Source organism: Theobroma cacao, chromosome 2 (assembly GCF_000208745.1).
Source record: "Theobroma cacao cultivar B97-61/B2 chromosome 2, Criollo_cocoa_genome_V2, whole genome shotgun sequence".
Classification (NCBI taxonomy): Eukaryota; Viridiplantae; Streptophyta; class Magnoliopsida; order Malvales; family Malvaceae; genus Theobroma; species Theobroma cacao.
Genome location: NC_030851.1, coordinates 6978278 through 6989843, shown reverse-complemented (window position 1 = coordinate 6989843; position 11566 = coordinate 6978278). Strand labels below are relative to the sequence as shown.

General features: G+C 34.6%; 1 protein-coding gene across 2 annotated transcripts; it reads right to left on the bottom strand.

The window, feature by feature from the left end:
• LOC18608270 (metacaspase-3) lies at window positions 5696-7329 on the bottom strand. 2 transcript variants are annotated; one of them, XM_018115603.1, is made up of 3 exons: window positions 6652-7329; window positions 6375-6492; window positions 5696-6076 (listed from the first exon to the last, which is right to left on the bottom strand). In XM_018115603.1, the coding sequence occupies exons 1-3, from the start codon at window positions 6657-6659 to the stop codon at window positions 5861-5863; spliced, it is 342 nt and encodes a 113-aa protein (XP_017971092.1). In that variant the 5' UTR covers window positions 6660-7329; the 3' UTR covers window positions 5696-5860. The 2 variants fall into 2 exon arrangements, with proteins under 2 accessions (XP_017971092.1, XP_017971093.1); XM_018115604.1 differs by lacking the exon at window positions 6375-6492.

Here is an 11566-nt window from a genome sequence, read left to right as displayed (position 1 = left end):
ATCATGCCAAAAAGCTCTCAAAACCTCAGCAAATTCAGAATACAAATAGCCATGATTTTGCAAGTCCTTGTCACACAAGAATACAATTCTAGCAAACTGTTTGTGCAGAACATCGTCAGATCACCACCCAAACGAGGTAATTAAATGCTGTAAATTTTCAGAGGTTGAGATCATCCTCTTGACCTTCTACCCTCTAAAAATCATGTACAAAACTCATTCTCTAAGTCCCTAAAAAAAATTTCAAAAATAGATCACGTTATGCTGCCAGATTTTTTTAGATTTGGATTCTCTTAAAACAAATCTATAAAATCTTTAAGGACTTATTAAATCTAGATTTTAAATCCATAAATCAAGACTTTAAAGGCCTTTTTGAAACATAAATTAGTTTTGAAAAAAATCCATTCAGAATTATTCTAAATAATTTTTTCAAACTTTGCATCAAATCGACATATAAACAAAACAGTTTTNATATATATATATATATATATATATATATATAATACATATATAAAATATATGCACCTTGTTCAGGATTTAAATCATGCTAAGACAACTCATACGTAGCAAAATATTATTAAAATTTTAATCCCTAAAGCCATATGGATCACTTTAATTGAAACTAATTAGAAAAACCACAAAAGAAATTTGGACATACCTGAAAGTCTGCTTTCTTTGGTGGAGTCCTCTTTGGCTTTTCATTTTAACTTTTGTACACCAACTAGGACTTATCAAACCACAACAGCACAGTTGTCCTACCTCTAATGGTGATCCACACAGTGATTTGTTGAAATCTCTTTACTAAGAGTGTGTGAATCCCTAAGCTGAAGTTTGTGCTAGCAAACTCTCAACTTTGAGCTCCCTTGTGTTTCTCTCTTTTGGCTATGATTCTATCTGAACACTCAAGAAAATAAAATAGAACTCTTCTATATATTCAAGAGGCAGCTAAGGGATTCTTTTATAGAGTTAATTGACCTACTTTATAACCAATAAGGATTATAAAATGTCTTGGGCCAATTGGGCCTTTATTTAATATTCCATCAAATCATATTTGATTTAGCCCAATACTTAATTAGATTAAGCCTCTATAAAATCAATTAGATCACATCCAATTGAACTCAAATTAATTTTGACAATTCACCTTATGTGTGTGACCTATTAGGTTCCCAACATGTTGGCAATAAATATAAATTAATTCAATCAAGAATTTATATTTATTTTTATAGATCATGAGCGGCATCTAGCAATATATCATGACCACCCAAATGTCATGAGAGTTAATATGTTTTGACTAACCTTTTGAGTGTATAGTATCTCAATGTAATTCGATCATTTCATCATATATCCCATATAGATAGAAAGCCTAGCTTGGTGTCTACTTTTTAACTTATCCATATTAGTCCTGCAGCTTCTAGATTGACCTATCAAGACTGCCTTGGCCAAGAACTTTCAATCAATATAAGCCAGGAGCAAATGAGATATGTCCCCTTCAAATCACTTGGGGTGATGAATCCTCTCTAGACTACTCATTCATCTTCGCATGCTTCATGCCTTACCCAAAAGCACCTTGTTTAAGCATTTGGTCATCTCCAGACTCGTAAAGGTGAAATCAAAGCATGACAATTCACATACAAGATGACCTGGTATCACAAGTCTAAGGATTACTTACACTACTGACACATGAGAGTATTTTCATAGACACTTGAGTGAAATACCAAATGGAACTCTCGTAGCGGGTCATGTTCAGTGAACTTGTTCCTTAACAAGCACCCACATACTATCCCTAAGTATCTAACATACTTCAACTTATGAGATCAATTGCTTACTTCTAAAGTAAGGAGGCTTAACATGTACTAGCCTTTGATCATTGTCAATGCCCTTATTCTTGACAATACAATGACCAATAACATATTTAGGAACAAGGCTTTGATGCATAAGAATCTCATAATTATAACCTTTATAATTTCTTTGCAAGGCCATTATGTTCCAATGACTTTATCTACATAAGTCTCTCATAACTCTTTATAAATAAACTCTTGGATAAAGAAATACCTCATACATTATATAAAATATCCATAATATATTTAACATGAAATATGACTAATTAATATAGTGTTTTACAAGCACAAAATCGATTGGCTTGCAGGGCTTACACTAACACTGAAATATGCACTTCGTCGCCCTCTGCTTAAGTTTACCATCACTCACATGAGTATAAACAAGACAACCAAGTACTCTCAATATAAAGTAATCAGTGGGCTTACTAGACCAAACTTCCTCGAGAGTCTTAAATTCAATTGTAGTTGATGAAGACCGATTTACCAAGTAGTAAGCCATGTTGATAGCTTCTGTCTAAAATACTTTGGGTAGACTAGCATTAGAGAGCATGCATTTTGCTCTTTCCGAAAATGTTCTCTTCATCCATTCTACAACATCATTTTGATGTGGTCTTTTGACGATAGTGCGATGTCTAATGATTTCGTAACTTTTGCAGAACAGACCAAACTCACCTTTGCAAAATTCCAAACCATTGTTTGTTCGAAAGCTCTTGATCCTTTTCTTAGTCTACTTCTCTATCAATCTTTTCCAATGTAAAAATGTGGTCAACACTTCACTCATAACCTTCAAAAAATACGTTAACACCTTTCTTGAAAAATTATCAATAAAAGTCCACATGCATAATAATCCACCTTTTGCTGCCATCGAAGAAAGATCTCACAAATATGAGTAAATGTGTCTACTTTACTCTTGGTTCGATGTGTAGCAATGCTAAATTTCACTTGATGTTACTTCTCATAGATTCAATGCTCACAGAAATCTAACGTCTCAATCTTTTGACCTCACAGTAAACCACGCTTATTCAATTTTGTCATTCCTTTTTTGTTCATATGACCCAACCTTATATGCCATAAATATGTAACATCATCATCAAGATCATGGGATGAGACTACAAAAGCAGTTCCAATAATCGTGCTTCCCACTAAACGATAAAGGCCACCGGATAACTTACCTTTCATGATAGTTAAGGCTCCTTTAAATACTTTCAAGACACCATCTTGCCCACTATATTTGTAGCCACTCTTATCTAAAAAACTCAAGGATATTAAATTCTTTTTCATGTCAAGAACATGTTTCACCTCAAGTGTCCTTACTATACTATCAAACATTTTGATTCGAATTGTGCCAATCCCAACAATTGAGAGAGAAAAATCATCTCCTAATTGTACAATGCTCATATCAATAGATTGATAAGTTGTAAACCAATCACTCCTAGAACATATGTAGAAGCAACAAGCCGATTCCAAGATCTATATCCTTTAAGTTACCATTAGTAACTGCAAGAACACTATCAACTTCCTCAAAAGTATCAAAATGATCTTCAACTACGTTTGCAGTATTTTCAGACTTATTGATCTTTTCATCATTATTGAATTTGGTACAGTTTTGACGAAAGTGCCTTTTTTTACCACAATTCTAACAAGTTTTTCCTTTTGTTCTAAATTTACTTTTTCTGTCTAGACCTTTCTCTATATCGTCTCCTCTATTCACAACTAGGCTTTTTGCTTGATTTTCATTTCAGATACCACCAACTTTTTTCTTCTTCAATTCCTTCGAATTTAAAGATGCCCTTACATCCTTGAAAGTGAGAGTTTCTTATCCATATAACATAGTATTCACGAAATTTTCATACAATTGAGGTAAAATGACATAGAAGAATTAAAACTAAGTCTTCATCTTCAATTTTAACATCGATATTCTTTAAACAAAAAATAACCCTATTAAATTCATCAATGTGGGCATTGACGGACATACCTTCACATATCTTAAGAGTATACAATCGTTGCTTCATATAAAGCCAATTCGTCAAGAATTTGATCATATAAATACTCTCGAGTTTAAGCCACACTGCAGTAGCAGATTCTTCATTCGTGACTTCTCTTAAGACCTCATCAGGCAAAGCTTGGAGAATAGTATTATGTGCTTTTTTCATAAAGACATTTTTCTCATTATCAGATAAATTCGAGGGAAGATGACCTTTTTCATTCAGTGCCTTCAATAGTCCTCGTTGCACTAAGAATGCGTGCATCTTAACACGCCACTAGCTGAAATTGTTTTTTCCATTAAACTTTTCAATCTCATACTTAGTCGAAAAGTTACTATCGCGAGATTTAGATTGAATCAAGACCTTAAAGCTCTTATACTCGTTTGTTATGGAAATTGCGGAGTTATCTCTAAAGAGTTACCCAAGATCTTACCCAATCAATAGAATAAAGAAAGAAAGAAATCAAGCACACCCACAAGAACACAAGAATTTACGTGGTTCGGTCTTTTGATGACTTATGTGTATGGGCACAGCAACAGAGAAAGATCCACTAAGAGAAAAATAAGAAGATTACAAGAACAGTCTCAAACTCGCAACTCTTATCTCACATGCACTCAATTCACTCTCTCTAAATCTAAGTGATGACTATTCTTTAACCTCATAGGATCCTTTTACAAGGCCAAGTATAATAATCTTATCTTAATACAATTAAGATATGTTATACTAGTCTAACTAAATTTAAAGACTATCTCAAAAAGGTATACTATTTTAATAAGAATTAAACAATCCTAATCAACTACAATTCAAGACTATCCTAACAAATACAAAGAGGTTGTGTATGAGGTCCCTAACAGACTGCTTGCATATCTTGGGTTAGTATTTGCCTTTATAACCGAACAATTTCTAATTTTTGAAGAGGAATTGCTGAATAAGTAGTCTTAAGCAAGCAAATTTAAAATCCATGACTTTGACTCCAAATATCTACAACCTACTAATTATACATATTTGTTAAGTGATGACAGTAAAGATCATGCTTTGACAAAGTTACCATTTTAATATTTCAACAGAATATGAGGACTCAAAAGAAAGGTTGTGATTTGATAGATGGATATTTGGGAGGTTCTAGTTGAAACTCTTAATTGCCACAGTTATTTATTCAAGACAAATATGTTTCAGTATAAAAAAGTCTCTTGGATTTATCTGAACATATACTCCTATTCTTGTTCCTTGTTTTTGCTTAATTATTCAAATATGCAGCATTCTTGTTCAAACAAGCCAAGGAAATGGGCCTGGAAGTGGAAGAAACTGAAGAAGGCAACAAAGAGAACCTCAGGCAAACGAAGCTGAAGATGCTAACATCATGGTTGCCATTGCTATGCAGAGCTAGGAATGGCACCGATGCACCAGAGCTCCGCATAAGTGAAAGAGCTGAACTAGAGAAGTTATTGGAAGAGACCATTGAAATGCTAGAAAAAGAGGAGCAAGAGCAAGTACTCTCCCTGTGGCTTCACCACTTCACACATTCACCATCCTCCGACTGGCCCAACCTCCATGAATCATATGCTTGCTGGCACTTCTCGCAAGCTCTTGCTCCTCCATTGATAATATTAACCAGAATATATCTTGTGTATTGAATTCATTAATAGGAACCTATTAAACGTTATGATTCTTCCTTCTATAAATCTTTTTCTTGTATCATATGATCGGATTAACATAAAAGAGAACTGGAAAATATTAGCTAGTCCCATGCAGTCGTGGGATCTAGCTACTGTGAGAGGTTTCTTTTTACAAGGTTACAAATATTAAATACCAAATAAAAGTATACAAAATAAGTTACTTATAATCATTTTAATGTTTAATGATTACAGAGCCAAATAGTCAAAAACAATTATGAAAGATAACGGAAATTACTACAGCACAAACTGCTTTGAGTAGATATCGAATTCTCTGATGAAGATATCTGTGGCTCCTGCAAATCAAGAACTCATTTCGTTTACTTGGCAAGGATATTATTATTCAACTGTCATAGTGTTTATCAAATTAGGTAAAGAAGAATATCTGTGTGGTTGTTCCAAACAATACTTTATTAATGAGAGTTGCAATCGGACCATTTAGGCGTAAACCAGCTTTAACATCACGAATCGCATTGCGCATTGCATTAAGCAAGCGGCCATGCGTTAATCGAGGCTCATGTTGCACAGCTTGAATGAAGCTGAATGTCATGGCACCGGTCCTGGTATTTGTTCCAGTGAAAGCCTACAAGAAAACAATTTAAACAACAATCTAAGCTAATTGATATTAGTTACCTTTTACGTATTAAAGGGATAAAACAATATTCTTTTCATTTTTCTACTTCTTTCTTGTTATAATGTTTAATTCCTAATTGCAGCTGAGGGCCTGAGGCTTAACTTCATTTTTAACTATTCACACTTTCAAAAGGAAGGTTCCAAATTCGAATTCCCTTCTCCCAACTTAACCATAAATTGATGAAACCTGATCAGATCCTTTCCAGGTAGATAATTAATCAGGTAAACCTGATAAAAGAGTAACTCACAGTGGTATCTGTAGAGATTTGATTATCATCACAAGCACTAAAACAGAAGGCTAGTCCACCACTTATACCCTTGTAAAATAAAGGGTTTCTCTGATCTTCCCATATACAGAACCCTTCTCTACATAATTAAAAACGAAATGTAAAAGAAAATATGGACCGGATATTCTGGAAGAAGTAAGTTTGTAGGAGACAACGATGGACTGCATATTAGTGAAGCATGACAAATAAAGATTAAATTGATTAATAGCTCAAGCAAAGAATTTTGCAAATAACTAACTTGTTCATCCTGCAACATAAGGCAGATCAAGAACAGTTCCGCTGTAGCAGGCATCAACGATTGCATACAGTTTGGCTCCTCGAGGCAGTGGCCTTTCAATGGTGTCATTTATTTCACCTCCGGTGCCTTTCAAAAACAAAGAAAAATTTATTTCATCTCCGGTAGATGATCGTTTCTGTAACGTTCGATTAGGATTGACCATACGGCAATGTGGGCAAACAACTGCCTCAGCATTGCTTGTCGCTGCAAACTTTTGCCTGCAACGCTGACATACGATTTTAATTTCCATCTCGCCTCTGCAGCTGTAGCAGGCATCAACGGTTGCATGCAGTGTGGCTCCTCGAGGCGGTGGCCTTACAATGGTATCATTTATTTCATCTCTAGTGCCTTTCAAACAAAAGGGAAAATTTATTTCATCGCCGGTAGATGTTCGTCTCTGTAACGTTCGATTTGGATTGACCTTAAGGCAATGTGGACAAACAAGTGTCTCAGCAGTGGTTACCGCTGCAAACTTTAGCCTGCAACGCTGACATACGATTTTAATTTCCATCTCGCCTCAGCAGCATTTACGAGCCTGGAGGCTAAGCAAAAGTGTGCTGCCTGATCGGGAGGAAACTTATTATTTGAAGTCTAAATGGAACATAACAAAACAGAGAGAAAAGGTCCAGACAAGGCCAAGGGCCACTTCTACGTCATTCCTTGCTTCTAACTTTATCTTATTATTATGCGCGGATATATATAAAAATATTATATTTACAACTTTAGAATTCAAAATTTAGATATGTAATCTAATCATAATCTCTTATGATTCTTCATTCTATTGGCTGAGTTCAAACTATTTTATGTGCTGATGCCCAAGCCATTAAGATGGTTTGACCCCGACCCTTTGCTATTTTTGTTTGTCTTATTTTAATACATTAATTCTCACGGTTCACATGTTTGAGTCCAATTTATCTTTATGACAAGGCATAAGATCATGCGAAAATAAAAGAGAAAATTATGTCCGCTTGGAGTAAATTTATTAGAAGCTTGATGGTAAATGAAATTACCAAATTAAATTCCTTAGGTATCAAATATTGTTGAGATAGCAGCCGGGGATTTCATGTTCAAGCACTGATCACTTTCGCTGCTTAATTATTTAGTCTGTTAGTTTTCTACAATATTTTTTCCTTTAGAATTATGGGTTGGCCTCCAAACTAATTAAAAAGCTAGTCATTCTGCTTTATATACCCATGATATCTTAAATGATATCAAGACTTTTAGCTAATCATTCTACTCATCATACATTCATGACATTTTTTAATGGATTGACTTAACTTTGATATTTAGAGACTTTCTCTCTTTTTTTTTTCTTTTTTGTTTTTGAAAGATAAGGATAACTTTAGGTGATTTATTCCAATCCTCGTGAATTAAGCCCAAGTTGCTTAACTTTTAATGTTCGATTAACAAATGACGTCCAAGCATTTGGACGAATAAAGACGGATCAAGGTGGATTGAATGAATAACATTCATGAAACAGTAAAAAGAAAATTCGTTAATTCAATCAAGAGATTATACAAATTAATTAGAGCAGGCTCCTGAAGCATATATACAAACTTAAGGAATTCAAAATCTAAACCAAGGTGAGGCCATAGCTTTTGTGATCATCCAATGGAAACTTTAGTGATTGATTTATTTATTTAACCTTTCGGCCACTGATTCATTTCTTTATTCTACTGAAGAATAAAGAGCAAGAATCAGATGCGTTTTCCTTTCAAACTCTGCGGCTACGAGATTAACGCTTCTGCTTTACTCCTGCTTTGTCTGATTCTTGCTTCGTCTTAGGGATGAAGCATACAGTGACAGGTACCTTACTGAAAAATACACACATGGGGGTAGTTGCAAAATATCCCAAATTTCATATGATATATAATCTTATCTTTACAGAGATGAGATTAAGGCTTCTGCTTTACTCCTGCTTTCCCTGATTCTACTTATTACATATGTTTATCTAATTTTAATTTATAATTTAGTGATCACGTACCCATTAGTTAAATCCTAAACCCTTACCTATAAGATAATATTTTAATGATTTATATAATTGTATTTTTTTTCCTTTTGTTCTCTCTCTTTATTTTGTCTTACTAATATCTATAACAAGCAGACCCCTAGGTCGTATGGAGGATCATGGTATGATTTTCTCTTTATAATGACACATCAACATTCATAAGTTTGAACTTCCCTGAGCTAAGTACAATGCATTTTAAGTCTTGTTAATGGACATCCATCCATTCATGAGATTCCCCATTAGGAATTTGAAATAGTCACTGCTTCAAATTCTATTCGCATTGCTTTTTTTTGTAGTAAAGTGGTGCTTCTTTTTGTTGGTGTTTATGGGGGTTTTTGATACGGTATTCAAGAATAGGCAAAATTGGCTTCAAGACGAGCTTTTCAAATAGACGTCTATCTTTAAGACTTATTTCGCTCCCACCACTCAATATGCAAAGGGGAATAACGCAAATAGTCTCAATGATACAATGAAAACAACGTCTAACTTTCATATTGCACTTACGAAGAAGATCGCTAGATACACCCGAGGGTTTGTAAAGTTGCTTGGCCTTATAACCAACTTTCTGCAGCAAGTAGATGATAAGGAATTCGGAATATCTTGAAGATGGTGGAAACTCTAGTGTTTATGTTTATAATAAAACATAACACTTTCTTGCTCTTGCTCTCTACACTTTTGGTATCTTTGGTATATTTTGGTGTTGGTGTTTTGTGTGTGTCTAAAATGGTTGGCACCAAGCCCTTTATATAGGCTTCCAAGTGTCTCTTCTTTAAGGACACAACCTCTTTATAAAGACACCTCTTTGTCTAAAAAATATCTTTATGATTTTTGCCAATACAACTTTTAGATATAGTTATTATTTCAATAGTTATCTTATGAATAGATAACTATTCATTTCACAAGTTATAACCTTTAAGTTATATCTTGAAACAATAACTATTCTCTTTAACTGTTGAACAATTGTGTCTTTTCAATCATCTCTCTTAACTTATGGATATGAACTTCCAAGAGACATAACCATTCATATGAAAACATGTCTATATCTAATAGATACATTATGTCACTTTTCATAACATAACTTTTGAGCTAATGATAGCTCTTCCATCATGTGAAATATCCTTTAATTTTGAAAATACACCAACAATCCCCCACCATTTTCAAAATTCCAAATACCAACAACTTTGGGAAACTTGTGCATAAATGAAGGTATGCCACAGATTTGAACCTTCACTTAGTGAGTGTGGTTGGTTCTAGTCTGAATTGAGTGGTTGACCAAGCATTGAACCATCGATTCTTCATTGACTAATCGGGCCACTAAACACACACAAGCTTCCTTGCTTACATTGTATCTAGTTTTGCCAACACGTTTATGGCCATGAGTTTTGTATCCATTCATGAGTGCTGTCAGAGTCAAGCGTTTAACTCCTAAAAGCGGTCGCACTTCCACTCATATAGGTAGCCCCCATCAGAAGTACCCTGTAATTATAGTACTTCAACATATATATGTTATGGGTCTATTAAGAACTTTTCGTTCAGCCTTACCTTACACATTACGAGAACCAAGCACTATACACCTTGGGATGGAAATTATAATTTAGTGCTTGCAATCACCATGTGGTAGAATGGTCATTACCTAAGACTTGCAGGTCAGCCGCAAGCGTCGAGGTTCCCACCATTGGCGATTTAATTAATAGGCTTGAGACCCATACCCCTTGAGGTCTTTATAACCATGTCTTTTTTCAAACCTTTAGTAAACGGATCCGCTAAATTTTCACCAGACCTCACATAACTTATAGTGACTATACTGTCACTAATCCTTTGCCTTACAATGCTGTGTCGAAGTCCAATATATCGACTCTTTCCATTGTAAGCTTGATTATATGCCTTTGATACAATTGCTTCATTATCGCAATATATCAAGATTGGTGCCATTGACTTAGGCCATAACGGAATTTCATAAAGTAAGTCTATCAACCATTACGCTTCTTGGGTGGCAAATGCTAAGGCTATAAATTCAACCGCCATGGTGGAGTCCGCTTGACAAGACTATTTTTTAGAACCCCAAGAAACAGCACCCCCACCAAGTGTAAAAATCCATCCAATCGTGGATGTGTAATCCGGTCTATTTGAGTTCCAACTTTCATCTGTATACCCTTCTAGAACCGAAGGAAAACCTGAATAGTAGATGCCATAATTCTTTGTACTCTTTAAGTACCTTAGAACTCTATGAACAACATACCAATGTTGTTTACTCGGATTACTTGTAAACCGACTTAGCATCCCAACCGCAAATGCAATATCCGATCTTGTACAGACCATTGCATACATAAGGCATCCAATCACCCTTGCATATTCATTTTGTGCTATTTGCTTGTCTTCATTGGCTACTAGCCTTAGATTAGAATCATAAGGCGTATTCATAGGCATATAATCTGACTTTCCATACTTCATTACAATATTTTCAATGTAATGAGATTGAGACAATATTAGGACATTATTGTCTTTCATTATTCTTATACCAAGAATAACATCCGCCATGCCCATATCTTTCATATCAAAATTCTTTGACAAGAACCTTATACACCTCTTCATCTAATTCACCATTTAGGAATGTTGTCTTAACATTCATTTGGTGAATTACTATCTTATATATAGATTTAAGTGCTATAAACACTCTAATTGTAGCTATTCTTGCTACCGGTGCATATGTATCAAAATAATCAACACCTTCCTTTTGTTTAAAACCTTTTGCCACTAGCCTTGCTTTAAAATTTTTCACGGTTCCATCAACTTTCATTTTCTTTTTGAAAATCCACTTACAGTCTATTGGCTTGGAACCTGGTGGAAGGTCTACCAATTTCCATGTTT